The 26957-nt window shown below is 39.8% G+C and overlaps 1 protein-coding gene across 30 annotated transcripts in view; it reads left to right on the top strand.

Moving 5' to 3' along the window:
• Positions 1-26957, top strand: part of RBFOX1 (RNA binding fox-1 homolog 1) — a 2503848-nt gene that overhangs the window by 1838321 nt on the left and 638570 nt on the right. For all 30 annotated transcript variants that reach the window (XM_054533103.2, XM_054533097.1, XM_054533099.1 and 27 more), the window contains 1 exon segment: positions 3262-3303. In XM_054533103.2, coding sequence (XP_054389078.2) covers positions 3262-3303 — 42 coding nt within the window.

Below are 26957 nucleotides of genomic sequence, written 5' to 3' on the forward strand. Positions count from 1 at the left end.
TTTTGGTTTGTATCCTGGGTATATCGAATATTGTGTTAGGAGACTCTAGGTCTTGTTTAAAATCCCATGGAAGTTGTTGATATTTTTGTTTTAGTAAGCAATCAATTTTGTTGCATTCAGGCTGAAATCTCTTGCTTTTCTTCTGTGGATTTCTTTCCAATATCAGTTCTGTTGGGTGTCTCCCATGTATATATCAAGTCTGGGACATGGGCAGTGGTCTATTCCTCAGTTCAATTCTCAAAGCTTATGGAAGCTTTTTAGGGTCAGATACAGACATGAGCACAGAGGTGAGTGTAGGAGTTTATAAAAATACTGTATGGGGGTGATTTTCCCAAATTATTTTCTCTCCAGCATCTTCAAAGTAAAATTTGTTTTCTAGGGTTCCCCGTTTGTTGTCCTCCATCCAGAAAGCTCGTGGTTTTTTGTTTGTTTTTAATTTTTCTGTTCACCTCCTTCTCATCTGAGTCTGCATTTAGGGCCAAGTGTCAAGAGAAGACAGGAAATAAAGAAAAGCAATGGGAGGTGGGGAGTTGTTTGCCCAACCTCTTGGGACCACAGTCATAGATGTTAAGTGTCTGCAGCCGCCCCCGTTGCCACTGTTGTTTATACATGAACACAACGCTGAGACTGCAGCATAAGAGGACAGATAAACTTTTAAAAAGAAAGAATAATAATAATAAAAAAAAAAGAACAATGGGGATTTTCCCTATTCTCTTAGCATTAAGACTCCTGTGTCTTGTTTTTCAAGACAAAACCAGAGTGCTTCTCCTGAGTCTCTATCTGCCTGAGTGTCTGATTTTCAGCTCTTGGCTACCTTGCACCCACACTAAGGGGTATTGGTGGTGGGAGGTGGTAATTCACCACTTATCTGGTGGTACTTTAAGTTTTGGTTGTTTTGTTCCCCCCTCCACTTGCTGCTTTTTAATTTTCAGAGATCTCAGATAGCTCCCCCATGCATTCTATACAGATTTCCTCACTGCATTCAGTGGGGGAAACAGGATGAAGTGTTTTAGCTCCATCTTGTCAAGAATCGAAACCTCACCACCCACTTCATTTATTTTATTGTGTTAAAATACACATAAAATAAAACATACCTTTTTTAACATTTTAAAGTATACATTTTACTGGCATTTTAGTAAATTCACAATGTTGTGCAAATATTATCCAGTTTGAGAACATTTTAATCACCCCCAAATAGAAACCTCATACCCATTAAGCAGTCAGTCCTCCTTTTCCATTAACCCCGTCCTCTGGCAACATTTAATTTGCTCTCTGTCTCAATGAATTTTCCCTACTTCATCTTTTAACAGCTTATGGAGACATAATTTACATAATGTAAAGTCACCTATTTCAGGTGTATAATTCAACGCGGGCTTTTTTTTTTTGGATATTTATAGAATTGTACCAGTTTCTTTTTTAATTTTTTGGAATATTTCTCCCAGTCTTTTCCTCTTTAGCTTCTTTTTTTTTTCCTTTACTTTTATCTTCTTTTTTTTTTTCTTTTGGGATGGAGTTTCGCTCTTGTTGCCCAGGCTGGAGTGTAATGGTGGGATCTCAGCTCACTGCAACCTCTGCCTCCCAGGTTCAAGTGATTCTCCTGCCTCAGCCATCCAAGTAGCTGGGATTACAGGTGCCCACCACCATGCCCAGCTAATTTTTGTATTTTTAATAGAAAAGGGGTTTCACCATATTGGCCAGGTTCATCTCGAATTCCTGACCTCAGGTGATCCACCTGACTTGGCCTCGCAAAGTGCTGGCATTACAGGCATGAGCAACTGTGCCTGGCCTTCCTTCATTTTCTTTAATGATCTGTTTCACTGTATTTTTAACACAAGATAGGAACCATAATATTGTATATTTCTATGGTTTATTTTCTTAACAACTAAATGGTGTCTTTTGAACATTTTTCATATCTCTATATTTAAAACTATGTTTCTAAATGGTACATGTTATGCCATACTATCAGTATAGTATATTTTTTAATTTTTCCATTATCACACATAATGTTTATAATTTCTTTTTTCATACATAATGCTGTTGTTAATTGACATGGAAATAAACATTTGTGTGCCTCTGCATATTTTCTTAAGAGCTACTCTTAGTGGTAATATTTCTGGGTAAAAGGGCATAGAAAAGCACTGATTTATAGATTTGGGGCTCTGGTGCATCCTTAAGTAAAGATTCTTTTTTTTTTTGTTTTAGAGAAAGTCAAAGTTTCTATACAAAATGCGTAAAATATACATCAAAAGTTGGTTCCTAAACCTTGGTATCCCTTAGTAAAAGCTTCAGAATCTTATAGTATATTGTCTGGTGCTGGAAGTCAGGAGTTGTTTCATTGGTTAAAAAAAAATACTGGAAAGATACAGAGTAAAGGTGAATGAAGACATAAATTTTATTTCAGCTTAACTATTTTAGTTGACAGTGGAGTCTACCAGCTCCTGATGACAGAATGACCATATATCTCAAAATTCCTTCTATGTGTTCCTTTTTATCTGTGTCCTTAGCATAATCATGTAATACCACTCCACCCATCCCTCTTAACCCACCTATGTTTCTCATTTGGATAATATAATAAATTATATGGCCACTCTAAAGAAGCATCCGTGGACATTAAGTAAAACATGTCAGTAGGGCAAAGATAGTTAATGCATGGCATATGTATTGCTAATACCCACTTTCCAATCTGATGGCCGATACCAGAAACCTATCAGGGTTTCTTTCTCTGATTGAAGGATTGACCTCAGAATTCTCCCCAGCACAATCCATCTGATTAGAACTGGACCATAAAATGTAACCCAGTTCCCAAGGAATGACAGCTGACACTACTGGCCCTAAACATTGGAGAAGACTCTGTGTGTTTTCCACTGACTTGTCACAACCATCTCGAGTGGGCCTTTATGGAAGAATTCCTGCACCTGTGAGATAGGGCAAGCTGGGGTTTTCAGGGAAAAGGGTGGGGAGTTTCATGACAAGAGGGGAGGTGCCCTCATCCCAGGCAGATGCTGCCTCCCACACATTCTCTTGCACCTCTCTCCTCGTCCGCTTTCCAGTCTCTGACTTATCCTAGCTGTACTTCTGAATCACACAATTGAACTCCAAGTGAAGCTTGAGCTATGTAGACCTAAAGAAAAATTAAATACATAATTAATTAATTATGGGTTTTCTTTGAGCTGAATAATTAAAAGTAACTTTCTGTTTTCTTTCATGTTTTTCTGATCCGGAGCCTTCTGACTTTTCGCCTTCATTTTCTTTTCTTTGTAGGTTTCAAGACAACAGATGAATTGTGAAAGAGAGCAGCTAAGGGTAGGTGCACCTGCTTGTAAAATGCTTCTTGATTCTCATTTTTCTGTGATAAGCAAAAATTTCCTTGTCTCTCCCAAGACACGGGTTCTAAATAACAGGCTTCATCTTAAGACTGGTAGAGTCGAAAATATTTATCCCAGCTAATTTAGTATTGATTGAGCTGGTAAATACAGTATATCTTCTTTTGAAGTGCCATTATAGTAGATATGGATTTTTTGATTTAGATTCAGCAATAAATATTTCTCTTCTGGAATTTGTTTGACATCATTGTACTCTTTTTATGTACAACACGAGGTCTAAGTAATAACAAAGGTCAAAAGGATGGCTTGCTGCCTTCTTAATATGAATACCAGGCTGTTTGCTGAGTGGCTAAAATGCTCTTTGGCTGTTAGCTGTGGTGGGTGAGCAAGGAATATGTCAAGGGCGTTTTCTAGGAGATTTTGCGTTATCTATAGACCTCTTGGTTTTAGTGACATTTGTGTATATGGGAGAGGGAGACAAAATTTTAAACCTCATATTCTGTTTCCCCACTTAAAAATGAAACTGTCTTGGTGCTCAGGCATATCGGTGTAAGAAGTATTCCCTAAATGTGGAGGGAGTGTTTGGTTATGAAGGGAACTTGGTGACATTTTTTTGCTTTCATTGTGTCTGAGTGGACATTCTTCTTGGTATGGGGATGGCATTTTAAGAAACTTTGGGATTTCTCCCCATTTGTTTTCTTTTAAATGAATTCATGTTTTCAGTGGACGAGATTTAAATTATGATTGGTCTATTTTTCATGTCACTAATGGAAGTTGGCAGTTTTTACTGGACAATGTGCCTTATAGCCATGTTTTCAAATTGTTATAAAAATTAGAGAAGTATGCTGCTTTTAAAACCACAACAGTGGGATTTGGTGTTAGGAAACCGCTGTGCACAAAGGTGTCTAATAAATAAGAATAATGTATTAAACAGGCCTAATGCCTTCATACACTGCCCTGTAACTTTTCAGAGCATTTACCTAATGATAGTCTTATGATGGCAATAATTTGTAGAGTTGCTTCCATTTCACAGTTGCTGTTGGCATCAGGTTTGTCAAGTACTTGGGTAAAATAAACAACAGAATCCAGGTGCATGAAACCGAGAAAGTGAGACAAGGTTTTCTGTTTCTTTTATGCATATTTGTTTTATGCATTATCTCAGTATGGCCCTCTCTACTCACTTTCCTCCAAGTACCTGTGCCAACATTCGTTGTGACCCTTTCCTTCATGGAACAGACTTCAAGATTTTTAAGCTTTTCTGAACTCTCTTACTTCTTTTTTCCTGCAGTCTGAATTACTGGTTCATCTTGTTAAATAATGTATTACAACTTCAGATTTCTCTTGCTGTTTGGATGGGGACGATGACCAAAACTAGGTCAGAGCTAGATAAAGAGAAATATGTGCCTTTGTCTCCGGGAGTCCCTGAAAAATTCCTGAGAATTAAGATAATCTTGAAATCTCTGTTGCAAATGACACTTGCCTGGCAAGTTAAGGACGCAGTAGGTAATGAAGGGCTTGTTTGCATTTTGAGGGATTATTTCTCATTGTTGAGTCCATTGTCGACAGGGGCGTGGTTTAGGTTGAAGAATGGAGTCTTCCCCTCTCTGTTACATAAATGCAGGGAGTGGCTTGATATTAACATAATGGTTCATTTAGTTTTGTCCCGAGTGTGGCTCCAATAGCCGCATCTCTAACATCTCTAACATCATGAACCAGTGCTTTGTTTGTTGTTACTTTTGTGGTCACTGTTTTTGCTTTTTAAATGAATTTATGTTTTGAGTTGATAGATGGCACATTTGATTGGATAGAGCACATATATATAGGGTTCAAAATTTAAATAGTACCAAAGAGAGTGCAATGGAGTTTTCCCTTCCCACTGACTCAGGCGTCCAGTTCCCTCTGGGAGACCCCCAGTGTGATTAAGTACTGGTAGCTATCTCATCTGTAGATATTTTCTTCTGCCCTCTTCATTTTTGTTCTCTGTCTTTCCATCTCTTTCTTCCTCCTTTCCTCCCTCCCTCTTTTCCTTTCACACCTGTGTCTGTACGAGCCCTTCCACCACCTCAAAAGAAAACTTCCCTTATTAAGGTGATTTTTTTGGGGGGCGGGGAGGACTTTTTTTTTTTTTTTTTCTTTTTTTCCTTTTTTCTTTTTTTTTTTTTTTTTTTAAAGACAGAGTCTCTTTCTTTCACCAGGCTGGAGTGCAGTGGCGCAACCTCAGCTCACCGCAACCTCTGACTCCCTGGTTTAAGCAATTCTCGTGCCTCAGCCTCCAGAGTAGCTGGGATTACAGGCAGGCGCCACCACGCCCAGCTAATTTTTTTTGTACTTTTAGCAGAGATGGGGTTTCACCATGTTGGCCAGGATGGTCTCCATCTCCTGACCTCGTGATCCGCCAGCCTTGGCCCCCCAAAGTGTTGGGATTACAGGTGTGAGCCACTGCCCCAAACCTGGGTGGGGGGGGGCCTTTTTTTAAGGGTTTCTGAAAGAAATTTAGAACTGAAAGGTAAATACCTGTCCATCTCAATGAAATGCATTTTCCTTAATCTCATTTTGCTTTCTTAGAAAGAGAGTGGAAGAAAAATAGAAATCTATTTAGTTACCACGTCGTTGAAGGGTAACTGTCTGCAAGCCACAATTAAAATGTGTCCTAAGTGCAGCAATCAAAATGCATTTCCAGATTTGCTATCCAGGATGACTGGACTGTGGCCGTGTTATCATGTCGAGGGTCCTTCATTAGTGCATTCTGTTGTCAGAATTCAGGGATATAAGTGGATAGTTGTAAAATTTATTCCTTTTCCTTGGCCTCCTGGAAATAGCAGATGATTCAGAAAGACAAAGCTGCGCTTTCTGTTTTGTGCCCATTGAGGCTGTGTAGGAATTGGCGTATCCAATACCTGGTGTTAAGATCTCCTTTTTTTTTTTCTCACAAAGCCTAAATTAATTTTTCCAAAACAGACTCTGTGAAGTGCTTAATATCTTGAAGCTATTAAGAAGTCTTTGAAATGATCATATGATTAATTTTAGGAAATACCATGTTAAAAAAAAGCTAAACTGTTTTTTTTTTTTTTTTTAACTGCAGGACTTCTCATAGCCTTTAATATGCAAAGGTCAAATACAAAGAGTTGGATATAATATACAACTTTTTTCTAACTCAGCTGACTACGATACGTTTTTGTTTGTAGAACATACTCTTGAAATCCTATCAGTATTATCAGTTAAGATGCTATTATCTGTGAGTTATAGAAAAGCTAAGAGTTATTTACAAAAATAAATAACTCTCCACCTCCCAGTTCCAGGGTTGATTCAGAGGCTTTTTGGTATCAGGGCAGTGGTTTGGAATCCCTGTACTTCCGTTGGCCTTTCTTTCCTTCTTCCAAGATGGCTGCCATCTACCCCATATCACGTTCTCACAGGGTAGCACTCTCATCAGAAGGAAGGAGAAGAGGCGTGTCTCCTTCACAGCTCTTGCATTTTACTGGAGGAAAATAATTCCCAGAATTCGTCACTGCAGCCGTTTTCTTAGATCTCATTGGCCAATCTCTACATCAATCAGTGGCAAGGTGAACTGGAATCTCAGTGATTGGCTACAGCAGTTATGATTCATTTCCAGCAACGGGCACCTTGTCACCTGCACAAAAATAGGATTTACTTAAACTGGAGGAAGCAGAAAATGCACTCCAGTGTAGTTACCCAGTGGAATCTGCTACAAAAGGAATTCACAAGGGTCCACTCTGTTTGTCAGGGTGCTGGTTTCCTGTCATTACTTTTCATTACTCTCTTTCATCCTACATGTGTGGGCTCAGCAACTTTGTGAATCCTGGTTTGTGGAATTTGACACAGATGTTTTCTCTGCCAGCAGAGAATCTCACAGGTCACATCTTCCATCCTAACCTATATCCTAACTTTTCTACCCATCTTGGCACTGTCTTTGTATTTTGCCTTGTGTAATTTGGACTGCACTGGATATAGTCTTTGCTCATATCCCCTCAGCATTAGGTGTGGGCAGCAGGCATGGGGCATCATGCCTTAGTAACCAGCTCAGCCCAGAGATGCTGTCCATGAGCTTCCTGGCCCCTACCATTCCCAAAAGAAGGGCATCAGCCAGTTACTCCCAACAGTAGGGTCACTCTTCTCAGAGAACTATTGGGATTACTCACATCGCTCAGTTGTTACGCACACTACACAACAGGGAAACTTGTTTATTCCTCCGTCCCAAGGTTTCTCAATCTAGAGTAGACTGAGTCTTCTTCTGAGCTTGCAATTCACATTATTGGCTGGATTCTTCTGGGGAGATGGTCATAGGAGCTCACTGTAGAATCTGTGCATTAACCACTCCTGATCCTATAGGCTGTTGATAACTGGATATGGTCACTGTACAACTATCACCATGACCTGTGGTGATCCTATAGGCTGTATTTACCAGCTTGTTCCAGCATCACCACAGGTCATGGTGATAGTTGTACAGTGACCATATCCAGTTATCAACATTTACCTCTCCAGCATCTGCACCAACAGATGGACAAATAAACAACTAAGAGAGAAATAAAATGATGCTGGGAGCCTGTTGTTTCCCTGAGCAATCTACCAGTTGAGGGAGATTGTATGTTCATAGGGTGAGAGATTCCAGAGACCACCTTTCTGAGCACTCATAAAATATTTGATTACAAAGGGATCTTTGTGCTTGAGTAGTAGATGTTGATTTGAGGGCTGATTAACGAGCTTAGTTAGAAAACTACTAGGTAGCCAAATGCATGACTGCCACATTCTGTTCCATGGATTCAAATACTGATCTGCAATATGGCAATGTGACTCTATAGTCAGCATATTAGGAAGGGTGGTTAGGGCTGGTGAAGCACTGGTTATGGACTTAGGTTCAGATACCACTTCTAAATACTCCTTAGTGTCTCAAAGCTTGACTTTACCTATACGTAAAATAAGAATAGCTTTCTCATAGGATTGGTGACTGGATAAAACACCTTAGTTAAAGCACTGAAAAAAAAAATGTAGGCCTCATAGTCAACAAGGTGAGCTACTGTTAATACAGTGTTATTCCCAATAATTATTTCACTTCTCTTCCTCCTAGAAATACCAGGCATGAGAATACAGAGAACACATATCTACTGCCACCAAAATCCCCACAAGGAAAGACAACACAAAGGGCAGGCTCTGTAGTTGATTGCATGGCGAAGTATTTAGGAGATAACTCCCTCTCAGTTAAGGTTGTTTGGAATGCAAACAATAGAGACAGATTCGAGCTATCTTAAGCAGAAAAGGCATGCAACCAGGCCTCCCAGGAATCAGAGCTTAGAATGGGAAAGCTGTCTGAACTTACGTATCTCTTGCTCATCTCCTGTCTTTGTTTCTGTTTATGGGTCCACTCTGGCTTTTTCTTTTGATAAAGACTCCCTCTACCTTTATGCCCACATCACACCTTCCAGCCCCTAAGATGTGTGTTGCATCACTTTCCACTGATATAGGGACTAACCATCAGTGCATCCTGGTTACAAATTCCTGGAAAAGGAGCCTGATTGGCTTAGTCTGGATCAGTTGTTCACTCTGGGCCAGTTGGATCTGTCCAGGGAAGTGGTATGAAGAAACACAGTTGCCCAGGGCCAACTCTTGAGGGAAGACTTCATTATTGGGGAAAAGGAGCCATTGCTAGCTGAGTAAATAATACCATAGATGCCGGGTGCAGTGGCTCACGCCTGTCATCCCAGCACTTTGGGAGGCCAAGGTGGGCGGATCACCTGAGGTCAGGAGTTCGAGACTAGCCTAGCCAACATGGTGAAACCCCGTCTCTGCTAAAAATAGAAAAATTAGCCAGGCATGGTGGCGGGCGCCTGTAGTCCCAGCTACTCCGGAGGCTGAGGCAGGAGAATTGCTTGACCCCGGGAGGTGGAGGTTGCAGTGAGCAGACATCATGTCACTGCACTCCAGTCTGGGCGACAGAGGGAGACTGTGGAAAAAAAAAAACAACCAAAAAAAATCCGAAAACCACCAAAGATATAGATATCTGCTATGCTTTCAAAACATGGGTATCAGAGCTGAACAAAGGATCCTGGAAAATACATGTGCTACCACCAACTGCTAGCTCTGTATTTCCCAAAACATAGGACACCTACCCCACGTCTTACTCACAGCTTTCAGGCGAACACCAAGTCATTAAGAAAGGGGGAATCACTTAGAAAGTTACTCCCCTTTCCATTGTCTCTCAATGGCTTTTATGCCAATGAGAAACGCGCAGTTTAAACTAAAGTATCTTTAACAGGGCTCTAACACTTTCTAAGCTTTCTTTTTTAAGGGAAAGGGAGTGTGCCTCAGGCTGAGAGCCTACAGCCCCAGAGCATCTCTTTGCACTTTGAAAACATTGTTTGCAAAATATAGTAGTTAAGAATCAGGGGCCTGGAGCTAGGCCTACTGAGATAAAAATCTAGACTTTGCAATTTAGCACTTTGTAGCCTTGTACATGTTACCTAAATCCTCTCTACCTCAAATTCCTCACCTGTATAGTGGAGATAATCATTGTACAAATTTCATAATTTGTGTGTGTGTGTGTGCATGCGCATGTGTCTTTGTGTCTGTATTTTTGCATGCAAAAAAGATTCAAATAATTAATGCATATGAGGTTGTTAGAAAAGTGTCTGGAATAGAAAAGGTTCTTAATTATTGTTGGATATTAATGGATTTTTTCATTAACTTTTATGTGTGACTGTTGATATTGGTTTTCCATTTACAGTGGCAATACAAAGTTTCCTTGGCACACATCGTATTTTATGTTCCATTTATTGTTCCACTTATTTAAGTTAAAAATGGGTTGCTTTAAAGATAAATATTAACTTCATAATGTTACAGATTGCCCGCAGTTATGACAAAGATTGTGATACTGGAATGCAAATGACTGAGTTTTTTAGAAATACTGAAATCATGGTACCCACCTTGTGAAAGAGGTTGTAGAGCATGTCTGCATTATCAATATTTAATTTGCCAGTTAGAAGCGAGTTTCTCATTTCTGCTACATATAAGAGTGATGTGGATTGCATAATGTAAATTGCTAATGATCATCTTGGCTTAAACTCATCGCCTTCATCTGGACATCAGATAATGAAACTTCCCAACTGCCTTGGAATTGAGCTATCAGAATTAGAGATACCTTCCCCTGCTGTGTCTCACCCCTCCCTGCTTTTTAAAGCCCAACTTTTCATTCCTTAGTGGCTCTTATGATAGCACGGAAGAAAATGTAAGCCCCCCTTCTCCCCACTCCTTGGTGAGAGCTCACAAGATCCACGTGTTCTTCCTGACTATAATTTTAGGATGTTTCATTGTAGAAATGCCTGCTTCCATTCGGTTATTTATTCAAGAAATATTTTTTGAGCACGAACCATATGCCAATCACTGTGCTAGGCAGTAGAGGTATAATAATATACTAAAACTTGCACCATTCTTATTCTCTTATACCTCACAGGCTAGTGGAAAAGACATGCATTTGTCAAATAATCATTGACAACCATTGGCAAAAAATGTTCAACGTGAAACTGATGAATATGAGAAACAAGAGATGCTGTGCAAAAGGGTGTGAATTGAAGAAGCTTACCTGATTGACCTTCACGTATCAAACGTACCAGATTAATACATACTGTCCCATCTCTTTATAAAACATATTGGCAGATGTGCACAGCATCCTATGTAGTGACTGTTTGGTACAAGTTTACCTTTCTCTTCACCCGTTGCAGTGTCTGCTTGCCAAGAGTCAGTAGTATTTGTTCCCAGGGCTGCTTCTGCCAGCTGCACTTTTCATTGTAATTACATTATTTAGTGGAATATTATATAAACTGATGAAAAATGAGCGCAGTAAGAAAAAGAGCTGTTTCTATGAAAACCAAATGCTTTGGAAACATTGTATGAAAACAAGATTCAAAAATTATTTTGATTAGCTGTGGGTGAGAGGACTGTAAAATATTAGTGGAAAAAAGCCCTCAGAAATCTGGAAAGATTCTGCAGTCAGATTCTTTTCAATGTGTCTTGACATTCCCATTCCACTTTAATCAAACCCAGAATTGATACCATAGACCAGAAGTTAACAAACTTTCCGAAAAAAGCCAGATTGTGACTATTTTACTATCTGAAGGCCATAGGGTCTCCATTGCCCCCACTCAACACTGCCATAATAGCACAAAAGCAGCCATAGATAAAATGAATGATTGAGGCTATGTCTCAATAAAACTTTATTTACAAGAACAGGCAGTGGGCCATAGTTAGCCAACCCCTGCTGGTGACTGAAATGTTAGTGAGGTGTATGTGGGAAGGATAATGAGGGATTTTTATCAACGGAGAAATCATTCAAAGAAAAGGCCTTAGACTCACATCAAAGATCAACAAACGCATGCACATTCATATATTTTACATTAAAACAAAAGTTTGAAGTTATTTCTATATTACTTTAAAAGTGCTTCCTTGCTTTGAAGGCTTCCAGTTAAGTACCTTCTCCCATTCTCAAATGAAATGGCTTTTAAAGAATAGAATAGCTACAACTAGGGCTGGAAACACAAAATAAAATTATGCTTATTTTTATGTTCCAACCCTAATGACTCAGAACCCCATCTGTCTATAATGGAAGAACAAATTTATCCTTTTTTATTGGCTCCCCCAGCAAGTAATTTCTGGGACTCCCCAAGGTGGGTGACATTTCCACGTATACATCCTGGTGCTTGTCCTATGCAAACTGTTGTTCGGCTGTTTCAGAATTCTCCCCTTTCTTAAGAAAAGTCTGGTAACTTCCTTCTCTGGATTGTTCTGTCCTCAGAAGCATCCCTCTGTAAGCATGAATACCATTCTTTGCATTAACTTTCCAAATGATCAGCTAAAGCCAGACTTCAGTGATTAGCTCAGGGGTTAGCAGAAATCCCAGGTAGGTGATGACTTGCAGAGAGAACCCTCAGGATTCAGGCCTGAGATCTTCATGGTTGATGAGTTTTCATGTATGTTCTCCTGTGTGTGTGTGTGTGTGCATGCACAAGGAAAAAACTGGCAGAAGTTTGCTTGCTTTAATCTTACATAACGAATGGTCCCACCCTTGTGATTTTCTCCAAGCAAAGGGAGTTTGCCCCAAAGTAATTAGTTCTCTACTTCTAGAAGCTGCAGAAACTCAGGCAAATAATCCTCAGGGGCAGCTTCTCTACTAAAATAAGAAATTCATAGTTACATTTAAAATGTTTTTTAAATGTCATCTTCACAAGACCTGTTCCATACAGAGCTTGTATGTTCTCCAGTCTTTGCAAGAACGTTAATTGATGAACACAAGGAAATCAACTTCTTGATTGATTCTGATCAAGAATTCAGCCAACTAGTCTCAGATTTTAATTTCTCCAACTTCATTGTGAAATATGATTAAAGAAAGAAGCGTACAGGTATCCACTTTTCTTCATTTTTGATGCTGAATCTTATAATTCACATATATGTTAATTAATTCTTTGAGTCTCCCCAAGCATTTAAACACTTTATTTGGAGAAGACTCAAAAAAAAGTTAACACATTTAGGATATTTGGCCTAATATTCATTCTTCCTTTCCCTTGCCTTAATTTAGCCTATTATCCCCGGTTATCATGCCCCTTTCCAGGGAAAATCTATTCCCATTTCTTGCTTTATCGTTAAATCTGTATCAAACAGCTCCAAGCAAATCGCTAATAATGCTGACATTTTAATTTGTCATAGCTACTCTTCATTTCTATGACTGATCCTTCAGCAAGGACTTGTCTTCCTGCTCTGTTCCTTTGAGGTCTAAATACCATTTCAGAAGAAAAAAAAAATACTTGATAGGCAAGGGAAATAGGACAGGAAGCAAATAAATAGGCCATCTCTAGTTCCCTCCATTTGGGGGTAGGAAGGGGCAAGTTTCAGTGGGAATGAGTAAGGAGCAAGAAACTCTCCTTTCCTGATAATACAGACAAACCTGAGATAGTCCCAGGAAAAATGGCAATGAGGCCGGTTGCGGTGGCTCACGCCTGCACTTTGGGAGGCTGAGGTGGACGGAACACGAGGTCAGGAGATCGAGACCATCCTGGCTAACACGGTGAAACCCCATCTCTACTAAAAATACAAAAAAATTAGCCGGGCGTGGTGGCGGGCGCCCGTAGTCCCAGCTACTCCGGAGGCTGAGGCAGGAGAATGTCGTGAACCCGGGAGGTGGAGGTTGCAGTGAGCTGAGATCGTGCCACTGCACTCCAGCCTGGGCGACAGAGCGAGACTCCATCTCAAAAAAAAAAAAAAAAAGAAAAAGAAAAGAAAAGAAAAAAGGAAAAATAGTAATGAGATAGCAAAGCCTTCTGTCCTCCTTCATGGCCATAGATAAACCTTATTTAGCCTGTGCTTGTATGTGGATGAATCATGGGTACAGCAAGCGTATGCTTCCTTGTTGTCTGCAGCATATGCTTCCTTGTTGTCTGCAGCCAACAGATATTTCTGCCTATGGTAGCTAGTAGTTTATTATTCTATTCGGGTTAAATTTCCTCTTTCACGTGTGCAGTCTTGGAGCGACGATAAATCAAGACACCCGTCCCTAGCCATCGGATGTGGATATGGCCAAGGCAGGACAGTTGAATTCTTTCTCTTGAGACTCTGAATGTTGAGTAAAGTAATGCTAAATATGGTGAAAAAAACAAGCATGATTGAAAACCTGGAGTTGATTCATTTCAGTAGTGATATCTTGGTGAAATTGAGTGAAGAGACAGTTCCCAGGCCTAGACCTCAGATTCACCCTGATTCCTGCCTTTATGTTTAAGCCTGGTTATCCATCTATCCATCCCTTAAGCTACCTCATCTCATTCAAATGATTGCCTTTTTTTTTTTTTTTTTTTTTTTTTTTTTTTTTTTTTTTTTTTTTTTTTTGCTGAAGTTAGTCAGACCTATTCCTTTTTTCCTATGATCAAAGAATCCCTACTGATACACTGGGGAAATGTGCTAAACTTGGAGAACTGCAAAGCCAAGAGTTTGGTTAAAGGTTTGCTAAAAGCCAACTCTTCATCATACCCTGCAATGCTTCCCTGATGCCTCTGTGGATTGGCGCTGACTTTATGTATTGGCAGCTAAGAGAAAGGAGCTATTGGTTTAGGGCATACGCAAGGCTAGATGCTTACCTGAATTTGTACATCTTTGTTGATCAGTTCTCAGTCATCAAGAGCAGGGAGGCACAGGAAGAGAGGTCTGTGCTTCAGGGTCTTTGGAACTCTGTCCTTCCCTGTAGGAGTAAGATATTCCCCCCAACCACAGGGGACCACCCAGGTGCCCACAGATAAAGGATCTGTATCAGTATCAAACATATATCAGTATCAGAGGAACTTGTGATGTTACAGGATCATCACATGTCTCTCTGCCAACTTATTCCTTCTCAGAGTACCCTTCAAAGGCCACTGAGAATGTTTATAACAAGTGCCATTTCCTCAGCTCTACCCCAGACCTACTGGATCAGATTCTGGAGATGGACTGAAGGGACTATTTTTAAGCCATTTCTCAAGTGGGAGTGAGAGTTGAGAATAGTGCTTTGCAAATTTAGCTCGTAAAATGTTTTGATGTCTCAGCCTCACCCTAGGAATGCTATTGGCCCTTCATATCTGTAGGTTTCATATTTGCAGATTGAGCCAACTGTGGGTCAAATATATTTCGGGGAAAAAGAAACCCAACACATACCTGTATCTGTGCTGAACATGTGCAGACTTTTTGTCATCATTCCCTAAACATTCTGGATAATAACTGTTTACATAGCATTCACATTGCATTAGGTATTCAAGTAATGTAGAGATGTTTTAAAGTATGTGGGTAGATGTGCATAGGTTATATGCAAATATCACTCCATTTTATATCAGAGACGTCATTTTATATCAGCATCCATGGACTTTGGTATTCACAGGAAGTCTTGACACCAAGGTCCATGGATATGGAGGAACAACTATAGTAAATTATCATGTTATATGGGCTGAGTTGTGTCCTCACAAAAGTCATACATTGAAGTTCTAGCCTCCAGTAACTCAGAATGTGACTGTATTTGAAGCTAAGGTCTTTAAAAAGTTAAGTAAGGTAAAATGAGTCCATAAGGGTGGGCCTTAATCCAATATGACTGGTGTTCTTTTTTTTTTTTTTTTTTTCCCGAGGTGGAGTTTCACTATGCGGCCTAGGCTGGAGTGCAGTGGCGTGATCTCTGCTCACTGCAACCTCCACCTCCCAGGTTCAAGTGATTGTCCTGCCTCAGCCTCCTGAGTAGCTGGGACTACAGGCACCTGCCACCATACCCAGCTAATTTGTGCATTTTTAGTAGAGATGGGGTTTCACCATGTTGCCCAGGCTGGTCTTGAACTCTTGACCTCAGGTGATCTGCCTGCCTCAGCCTCCCAAAGTGTTGGGATTACAGGTGTGAGCTACCATGCCTGGCTAGGTGGTGTTTTTATAAGAAGAGGAGATTAGGACATAGACACGCACAAAGGGCAAACTACATGACCCAAAGGGAGATGATCACCTACCAGTCACAGGAGGATGGTCTGAGAAGAAACCAACCCTCCTGACACCTGAGTCTCAGACTTCTGGCCTCCAGCACTGTGGGAAAATAAATTTCTGTTGTTTGATTTCCCTGGTCCACGGTACTTTGTTGTGGCAGCCCTAGCAAATGCACATCTAAGCCTCGTGAGGATCAAATACATTGCCACTAAAATCAAAAGGAAATGAACAACCAACTAACCAACAAAAAGCCCCCCAAACTTGATAGCTCATCCTGATGTGTATTGGTACCTCTGATTTAATTACATATTCTAAATCCTATTGCCCTCTTGAAATACAATTTTAAACCAGCTATGGTATGATAGTCCCTGTGTATGTGCATTTTCTTGTTTACTTAAAAAATAGTGGACTCCCTTGGGGGATAGAGATGATATCCTTGGCTCCCTGTGTGTCACCACCACATTCAACAAATCAGATGGATACAGCAATCCTCTATTGTTCGATATGGATGGAGAAAGGAACAGATGAATGTGTGAGTCACAGCGTGTTACTTGATTTCATCTCTGGAGTTTACAGCCTCCTGTGAGACAAATTCTGTATGGAGACTCATTTGTAACCTTACCTAAATGAGCAAGCAACTGGTGTTTGGAAGAATGCATTCTAATATTTTATGGTTTAGTGCCCCTAGCTAACTTAGAAATTTTGCTTCTATCTGGCTTTCTTGTACCAAAGATAGAAGGTGCCTGTGTGGTCATTTTAGAGATGATCTGATGGAGCTGGGTAATCTGCTTTCTTCAGGTGTGGATCTCGCCTTGAATGCCACCTTTCCCCTGATACACTCCACCTGCCCACTTGTGTTCAGCATCATCTCCAAGCACCCTGCCTCGTTCGTCTGTCCACATGCTTCGTGATTTTGCATGGGTTTCCTGAACCTTCTTCTGCAGCAAAGCTGCCATCTATCTAAGACGCTGACCCTCTTTTAAACCATTTTTCTAAAATTGACAAATTAAAGTGGTATATCCTTATTGTATACAGCATGATGTTTAATATGTGTACATTGTGAAATGGCTAAATCGAACTAATTAGCATTGTATGACCTCACATACTTATCATTTTTTAGGATAAGAATACTTAAAATTTACGCTCTCAGCAGTTTTGGGGAATATAATACGCTGTGATTACCTATAGTTGCCATGTTGCACAGTAGATCTGATGAACTAATTCCTCCTGTCTAATTGAAAGTTTGTATTATTTGACCAGTATCTCCCAAATCCTCCAGCCTTCCAGCCTCTGGTAATCACCATTCTACTCTTGCTTTTATGAGTTTAATTTTTTTAGACATTACATGTAAGTGAGTTCATGGGGTACATGTCTTTCTGTGTAAGGCCCTGACCCTTGTGTTTTTTCCCCCACAGTAACCTGTGTAAAACCCTATACCCAGAGAATAACAAATAAATAACAAAAAAACTATTATTGACCAATTGAAATGGTTTAATTCACTTCAAGGGGGGAAAAAGTTTTGCAAACATCTAAGTCACTTCAGACTGTTTGATAGTATTTACATGAGAACCTTAAAGCCTATAGTCGTCGGGCACAAACAAATGCTAAGCATTGCACATGTTAGTCCATAGATTCTCTTTAATTCACACTTAGAGAAAAAGGGAGGTTAAGAGTTACAACCATAGCTAATTGTGGAGCTGGGAATTGAACCCAGGTCCATATTCACTTGTTTTGACAAAGATGGTACACTACCTCGATGTCTATTGAGATTGCCTTAGCTCAAGGTAAGAATGCGTTTGCGTTTTAGAAAGGAGCTAAAATGATCAGTCCCATTGTGAGGCTAAGATATGAGAAGGGTGTGGTGTTTTTTTTATTACTTTGGACTTTGGGGTTAGACCTAGCATTGAGGCCCAATCTTTGTAGGATCCAAATGTGATAGCTGGAAAATGCCTCCTCTGGTTAGTTAGATGTTTAAATAGCTGTCAAATGAGCTGAGTATTTTATGTGCAAAGTTTTAGGTGCTACCAGTTAAATTCTTTAACATCTACCTTCTTGACCATGACTCATAAAGCGGGGGGTGTTTTTGTTAAAAGTGTAGACATTTTTCCAGAACCATCATAGCAATTACAGAAATCTATGTGTTCTGATTTAAGTTCCTTCCACAGTCAGGATTGCAGTCACTGAGTGGATTGGTGGTTGAAATCATGTCTACTTTGTATGCCAGGGTTTTCAAGGGAGAAAAGGAGAGAAAACACAAAGGTTTGGTTCAACAAGAGGAGCATTTGATGTCAACACTATCTTCCCAGCCAGTGAGTGGCAGAATCCTTCTATTTCCAGCCATTTACTTATTTTGAACGCACACCATTTATTTTCTAAAAACAGATTACTCATGTAGTAGTTTATATACCAAACTGTAGAATTTTTCATTCCAAAGACACATGGAAATGCCTTTTTATGCTCCTAACAAACAGTAACAGATTATCCACACAGAGCATCTACTGTAAGTAAATAATAATAAGTTAAGCTGAAGGGACACACACAGAATCTATACCAGGCATATCTGAGGGGGAACTCATATGCCAACCCCAGCCTTCCATGCTTGTGACATGGGCCCGGAGAACTGATCAGGTGATCCTTTCACCAAACCCAGAGGGTGATCTTGAAAACTTAATTTAAGCAGAGTTCTTTCAGGCAGCCAAAATGACTAGTTCATAGTTGGTACTCATGTTGAAATCTGTATTAGTTTTTTATTGTGGCCCTAACAAATTACCACAAAAAAAATAGTGGCTCATAGAACCCAAATTTACTATTCTGCAGTTCTTTAGGTCAGAATTTCAACATGAATCTCAGTGAAGTAAAACTGAAATGTCGCCAAGGCTATGTTTCTTTTGGAGGCTCTAGGAGAGAATCTTTTTTTTTTTTCTCATTCTGATTGTGGGCAGAGTCCAATTCCCTGTAGTTGTAAAACTGAGGTCCCTGTTTTCTTTTTTTATTATTGTTTTATTTTATTTTATTTTATTATTGTTATACTTTAAGTTTTAGGGTACATGTGCACAATGTGCAGGTTACTTACGTATGTATACATGTGCCATGCTGGTGTGCTGCACCCATTAACTCGTCATTTAGCATTAGGTATATCTCCTAAAGCTGTCCCTCCCCGCTCCCCCCACCCCACAACAGTCCCCAGAGTGTGATGTTCCCCTTCCTGTGTCCATGTGTTCTCATTGTTCAATTCCCATTTATGAGTGAGAACATGCGGTGTTTGGTTTTTTGTCCTTGGGATAGTTTACTGAGAATGATGATTTCCAATTTCATCCATGTCCCTACAAAGGACATGAACTCATCATTTTTTATGGCTGCATAGTATTCCATGGTGTATTTTACTGGCTGTGAGCTGAGGGTTATTCCTAGTGTCTAGAGGGTGCCATTTTTTTTTTTTTTTTTTTTTAGAATTCATGGCTCCTTCCTTGGGTTTAATGAATCACTCTCATGGTTTGACTCTCTCGTGGCTCTTCTTCTGTTGTATCTGTCGGACTGGTTTCTCTCCTGCTTTTAAGGGTTCATGTGATTACGTTGGGTCCACCCAGATCATACAGGATAATCTCCCTATTTCAAGATCCATAATTATAATTCCATTGGCAAAATCCTGTTTGCCATGTAACATAGCATACATATATCTAACATCAGCCAGCCAAGATCGTCTGGTCCAAAATCATGCCACATCATTTATGTAGTATCCCCACTCTAAGTAGACTGATTCTCCATGTGTGTTCAAACACTGCAGATATTTGATTTGTGTTCTGGGATGGTCCGCCTCCATTTTCATATAAAATATCATAAGTCAGAGACCAGAGCATTCAGAACTACCATCCAAGGTAGCCCAGGGTGGCCATTGGCCCAGGACTCACCTCTACCTGCCTTTTGAACTTCTTCTTTCGTAGTCCCTACTGGCATTCATTCATTACTTCACCATTTAAGTCGAGCTGTTACAAAAGAAGCATTGTTAGAATGTCTACCATAACAGTACTGACTCTTTGATACTATTATTATTATTATTTTGAGACAGAGTTTCACTCTTGTTTCCCAGGCTGGAGTGCAATGGTGCAATCTCAGCTCACTGCAACCTGTGCCCCGCCGGATTCAAGAGATTCTCCTGTCTCAGCCTCCCACGTAGCTGGGATTACAGGTCCCCACCACTACACCCGGCTGATTTTTTGTATTTTTAGCAGAGATGGAGTTTCACCATGTTGGCCAGGCTGGTCTCGAACTCCAGACCTCAGGTGGTCCACCCGCCATGGCCTCCCAATGTGCTGGGATTACAGGCGTGAGCCACCGCACCTGGCCTGATACTATTTTATTACCTGCTAGTTCTGTTGATTTCTACTCACCAAGTGTGTCAAGTAAGGTAATGAGAATGTAGAAATGTAAAAATTATTAAAACAAGAAGCATTTGTATGTGTCACCTAAGTGCAAAGTAAAACCCATGAATGAATGAGGGAATGGATGTTTCTAAAGACTCTAGGAGACGTCTGTAGCAGATGGCATCAGATCCCTGACATTTTATTTTATCACCCATTCCTTTATGTCAAAAGCTGCCTATGAAAAACACCTATGAACCTATTTTTTTAATCCTTCAATTTATTTATTTTTTAATTATTATTTTTTAAATTCCAGGGTATATGTGCAGGATGTGCAGGTTTGTTACATAGGTAAACATGTGCCATGGTGGTTTGCTGCACCTGTCAACCCACCATCTAGGTATTAAGCCCTGCATGCATTAGCTGTTTTCCCTAATGCTCTCCCTCCCACCACTCTCCCCCAAGAGGCCCGGTGTGTGTGGTTCCCCTCCATGTTTCTGTGTGTTCGTTGTTCAGCTCCTACTTATAAGTGAGAACATGCGGTGTTCAGTTTTATTTTCCTGTGTTCGTTCACTGAGGACAATGGCTTCCAGCTTCATCTTTGTCATTGCAAAAGACATGATCGTGTGCTTTTACAATGAACCTCTTCATAAGGGCTATTTTTCTGGCTATGGGACACATTCCTTTCATGGCCTGAGTAAGCAAGAAGCATCAGGGAATTAACAACCCTGGAAAAAGCACTCAACTGAGGATAAATGGGGACTTAGTGGATCGTGCCCCAGCTTCCTCATGCGCTAGAGTGAGTGGGACAGCATTGAGGTGTGTTCTGCCATCTCCCAGAGCTCTACAATGGGATTAAGCCCCAGTTGCCCAGAGTGGGCACTTGCTTGTTAACAAAAATTGTTTTCCTCCTATCCATGTCTCAATTTCTATTCCCCATTGATGTTCCCTTACATCACTCTAAAATGTACAATTTGCACTTGAATTTTACCCCAGCTCTGCTTTCAGGGAAATTGAAACTAAAATAGTACATTCACCATAATGAGAAACACCATAACCTAATAATTCCATCAAGTAAGGTTTTCTGATCAGTGGATGTTCTTATCATCCTCCTTTTGTCATCGGTCTTTCATCCCTCCCCCTCTTTTTCCTCTCTTGTTCAGTACATCACTGCTGTTGTAGGATGTGGATTCTTCGATTATTGAATAGGTTTGAAAGCAACTGCAGCTGTGCCCATGGTGCATTTCCCAAAAGTTAAAAAACTTGAGTTGGGCTAACCGAGTGATCAGAGCACAGGGTTTTGATGGCACAGTGTCTTGCTCACGTGTGAGGAGACTGATGTATTTGCTGCCGCATTCCACTCATTTATACTTGCCACGGTGTGGTTTCTCATTTGCAGGTTGCTTTTAACAATATAGATGCTTTCCTAGATAGATAACATGGAGGCATGATTTTGGAAAACTTGTCTGCCTCAGATGCACCCACACATACACAGATATATGCATATACAGAGTATTCTGATAACAACTTAGAGATTTAAATATTTTTGGCAGTTTTGTGGTGTTATTTTCAGGGGTTGTATATTCTTAATCTTGATTGCATATGTGTCTTGACATCTTTACGCCAAAGGCGTGTTTTTATAGATGTCTGAATTAAACATTGAACTCTTTTCAAGATAGCTGAGTTAACGTTTAAATAGTTTTGATTAACTTGGGTTTGCTTATTTGCTTCTAAATGTTCTAATGCAGAGCCATCTCCCTTGGCATGAAGTGATTTGGGAGCACAGCTTTAGGAATAATAATTTTCTAAGTAGCCAAGAGCATCCTGCCCAGAATGTTTCCCAAAACTGGCCTCAAACTGAAGAATTGAGGTTTAGCCATCCCCCTTCCCCTTAGCCATTCAGGTGGTGCGGACTGAGAAATTGGAGCCTAACTGCACAGACACCAAATTGACCAAGGGTGACAAAACCAGCACTGACAAGACTGGTTGTTGGGTAGGGGAAGGGTTCATGAGCTAGTAAGCAGGACTCAGCTTGGAATTTGGAAAATCCTTAGTGCATGCAATTTTGCCCAGAGTGGCATGTTGTCAAGTTGTCCTCAAGCTACATTTGCCATTAAGAGAAATGAACTTCAAAAAACAGCATAGCCCTTCACAAGCCTATCTTTACTCAGAGCCTGAGAAAGGAGGGTCCCATCTGGCTTAACACATTACAATTTCTTCACAAGTGGAGCTTTTCGGCTGCTACCCTGAAGCTTCCGTTCTGACTAGTATTGGTTCTTAGGTATCATAGAGGAATTACATTATTCTAAAAGCTTTTATTGAGCATATACTATATACACCACTAGGAAAATAGTAATGTCTTGCTGTCAAGTGCTGTGCATTCTGGTAGGTGGTGCGAAAAGGTAGGTATATGTAATTATAATGCAAGGAGAAAGAAAATGCCATTTGTTAGTCGTGAAATTAGGTATTAGAAAAGCTCAGAGAAGAGTATTATTACTCCTCCTAGCCTCCTAGCTGCAGGAACTGTGGCAGATCATTTAAAGGATATGTATGTATTACATACATATTATATTTTATGTATCTGCTAATCCTTGGATTTTTGAATAGGTTTGAAAGCAACTACAACTTGATCACAAATTGTTGTTGGGGTCACAACTGACCCCAACACTAATTTGCCCAGATATGTGTGCATGTGTGTGTGTGTGTGTGTTTATATACATAACCTGGGTAATTTATACACACATACATACATACATATATATATTTGCCCAGTATTAAAATACTACCTGAATTCTGGGTCCTTATACACAAAAAGTTACTGTTTATTTTAACTTAAATATCACTTAGACATCTTAAACTTCATATACCCAAATTCACACTCATCATCTGTATCCTCTACACACACACATACCCATTAATCTGCTCTTCCTCCCTTATCATGTCTTTTTACAACAGCTCCTAATTCAGTTGTTGAGACCAGAAACTCAGCTGTTGCTCTTCACTCCTACATCTTTTTCACCTGTACCTTCTCCTTTAAATTTGTGATTCCTAATATCTCTCAAGTCTATGAATTCCTCTCAAAATTCACTCTCGCAAACCTACTCGAAGTCATCACGATTTCTAATCTAGATTATTCCAGTAGCATTCCAACTATCTGACCTGTTTTCTAGTCTTTGTTCCTTTTAGGGTAAACATATGTCTTGAGTTGCCTGGAACAATAGTAGTTACAACTGTTGTCCTGGTATAATTATTAATAGCACTTTCTTCTTTCCCAAGAAAGTCCTGGTTTGGAGAATAAATTATGATCACTCAACCTTCTATTCACTCCTTAGGGCCAGAATGACCTTTAAAAAGCTTAATTAATGCTACTCTTATTCTTCATTCATCACTTTCATTACGGTACTTATCACCTTCCTTACACTCACCCACCATCTGTTATTCCCTAGTTTGTTTTGTGGTTTACTTGGTCATGGTTTCTTGTTCTCTTGTCTTCCTACTCCCTTTAGATTGACTCCTCTTAAGGGTAAGAGAATGCTTATTTTGTTTTTGACTCTACTCTGTACTGCCTATAACATAGTAGAAACTAAATATTAATACATGTTTGCAAATACCAGTGCCTATTGTTTTTTGTTGTTAATATAGTGAAAGAATCAGTATGCACCAATAACATAATTTGGCTACAAGATAACCTTTATTCTAGAAAGCTTCCCTAGGACGAGATTTCAGAATATTTCAGAGGGTGTTCTGTTTTTTGCCATGGCAGAATAACTTGTACCATAAACAACTTTAATACTGGACAAAATATATGAGGCATCATTTTCAGGCAATGGATACAAAGCAGCACAGAGCTGTGATCCTTCAGAGAATCGGAGACATGTGAGATGAAGCCACCGTTGACTCAGTTTTATTCCTAGGAGGAACGTCTTGAACATAAGTGCTCTGAGACAAAGAATTTAGAAGTTGGGGATGAGGAAGTAGCTGGAATTTGTGAAACCATTTGCTATAGAAAGGACAGATCTGTGTGGGAAGGAGAAGTCTCCATGCCCTGAGTTCTTGGCTGAGGAATAAGCCACTTATGTCCAGGGTCAGGCTCTGTGAGTCCTCACAGGGAGGGTTAACTGTGACAGAGAGGCCAGGGTAGACGTCATACAGGTTGTAGGCATTCAGTTGAGACTCCAGAAAGATCAGACTTTAGGAGTAAACTGTATATCTTTGGGCAAGGGTCAGCAAATTATGCTCTGTAGGCAACATCTGGCTGTGGGCTGTCTTTGTACAGTCTGTGATCAACTAAAATGGGTTTTAGATGATTAAAACATAATAATATGTGGCTGAGACTATTTTACCTGCAACGCCTAAAATTTCTACTATTTGGCTCTTTTCAGAAAATGTTAGCCAATCCCTTCCCTATATTAAGGGGCATGCCCCGTGACTATAGACAAATCCTAAGCAGACCTTCCCAACAAAGCATAAAAATTAGCTTGACAGGGTCAAGAGCATGCATGAGTTAGCCGAGTGCTCCCAGAACAAAATTCAACCACCATTTAAAGAAAGACAATATAATTCAGACCCCCTACAATTCGTTCTATGTATTGAAATCCACACAATTGAAATGTCCAGGAGTAAATGTCCGGTAATAATAAATACCATGGCTGGTGTGGAGGCTCACACCTGTAATCCCAGCCCCTTTGGGAGGTCGAGGTGAGTGGAGCACTTGAGCCCAAGACTTCAAGACCAGCCTGGGCACCATGGCAAAACCCCTTCTCTACAAAATAAAAAAAAAATACAAAAAAAAAAATTACACAGGCATGGTGGCACATGCCTTTGGTACCAGTTACTCAGGGGGCTGAGGCAGGAGGATTGTTTGAGCCCAAGAGGTCAAAGTGAGCTGTGATTTCATGACTGCACTCCAGCCTGGGTGACAGAGCAAGGTCTTGTCTCATAAAAATAACAAATAAATAAATACTAGATGTGTAGAATGAAAAAAAAATTGACAATCTAGAGCAGGGTTTGGCAAGCCACAGTTTGTGAGACAGCTCCCTGTTTCTGTAAATATTCTTATTTCATTGGAATATAGTCATTCCTATTTGTTTCCATTTTGCCTATGGCTACTTTTGTTTTGTAACAAGAAGGTTGGACAGTTTCAACAGAGACCATATGGCCCACAGAGCCTACAATATTTGTTTTCTGTCTCTTTTAAGGAAATGTTTTGTCCACTGATTAGGAGAAAAAACAGTCAGTAGAAAGGGATGACAAGATGACCCAAATGTTAGGATTGAAGTAGACAAGGACTTTGAAATAACTGTTAGAAATATTGGAGGGTTTATAGGAAAAGATGGACATGATGAGTTCACAGATGGGAAGTCTCAGAAATCAAATGAAAACCATAAGCAAGAACCAAACTGAGGTTGTTAGGCTGATGCAAAAGTAATTGCGGCTTTTGCCATTAAAATGATAATAATTAAAATAATGGCAAAAGTTGCAATTACTTTTGCACCAACCTAATAAAATTGACAGTATAGTATCTGAAATGTAAACATCAGATTGTGAAATGCTGAATACAGAAATCCATTAACTTGAAGATAGCGAAGAATAGAACTAAGGAACAGAAAGAAGAAAAATACTGAAAAAAAATTGAAAAGAGCCTCAGTGATTTATGGGAAATATCAAGCATTTAAATACATATAATTGGATTTCTGAATGGAGAGAAGAGACAGACAATGGGACAAAAAACTATTTTAAGGAATAAAAGCTAAGATTTTCCAAATTTGGTAAAAACATCAGCCTATACTCCAGAGAGCATGGGGAAAAACAAGCAGTATAAGCATAAGAAAAAATTATACCTGAAAACATTATAAAGAAATGCTTAAAACCAAAGATACACAGATGCATTTTCTTTTGGAAAAGAGATCTGTTTTTGTCTATTGTGCAACATCTGTCTGTAATGAGTACAGGTAACTAAGTTCTCTAAAGCCATCCCCGAGTGAGACATTGTGAAAACTTCTGGGATTGGAAATGGTGAGGTTGGGAAGAGGTAGGGGAGCTCATTGAGAGTAGAATCAAAGGGAAGTCAAAAGGTGAGAATTAAAGAAAAAGAGAAAAATGGGGCAAAGGAACTCCCCAAAGCCTAAAAGCAGCATACAGCAAATTCGATAGTAGCCAAGATGAGGTTCTGTGTTATCTGCTGTGAAGTTAATCTTACTACAGACAAGTTGGTTTTGTTCTGTTGCATAGGTACAGTCTGCAGTGATGTTGCATATATAGGGAATCCTCTTCTGGGTACCAACAGTAAAAGTGCTTCATTGCTCAGTGATGATTAAACAGTCTTCAAATGCAAGCAGTTATTGGTTTTAGTTAACAGTTATTTATAGAGCACTGACAGGTTGCCCAAAATAACTCTAGGAGAAGAGTTAGGAAGTCAAAAACTTTCAGTTGCTGTGTTGCCTTGGAACAGTGTTTCTTAGCATACATGATTAGGGGAAAGAAGGATAAAACAGTTGCAAATATTTAAGAATCTGGAAGTTTTACAGAAATATCTAGGTTTTTTTGGCTTCTCTTTAAAACAATAAATATTAAAAAATAAAAGCCCACACACCTTTGGGCTTGCATTTCTTTTTATTTATTTATTTATTTATTATTTTTCTTTTTTTCTTTTTTTTTCTTTTTTTATGAGATGGAGTCTCGCTCTGTCGCCCAGGCTGGAGTGCAGTGGCGCTATCTCGGCTCACTGCAAGCTCCGCCTCTCAGGTTCACACCATTCTCCTGCCTTAGTCTTCCGAGTAGCTGGGACTACAGG

The sequence above is a fragment of the Pongo abelii genome, chromosome 18 (genome assembly GCF_028885655.2).
Source record: "Pongo abelii isolate AG06213 chromosome 18, NHGRI_mPonAbe1-v2.0_pri, whole genome shotgun sequence".
NCBI lineage: Eukaryota > Metazoa > Chordata > Mammalia > Primates > Hominidae > Pongo > Pongo abelii.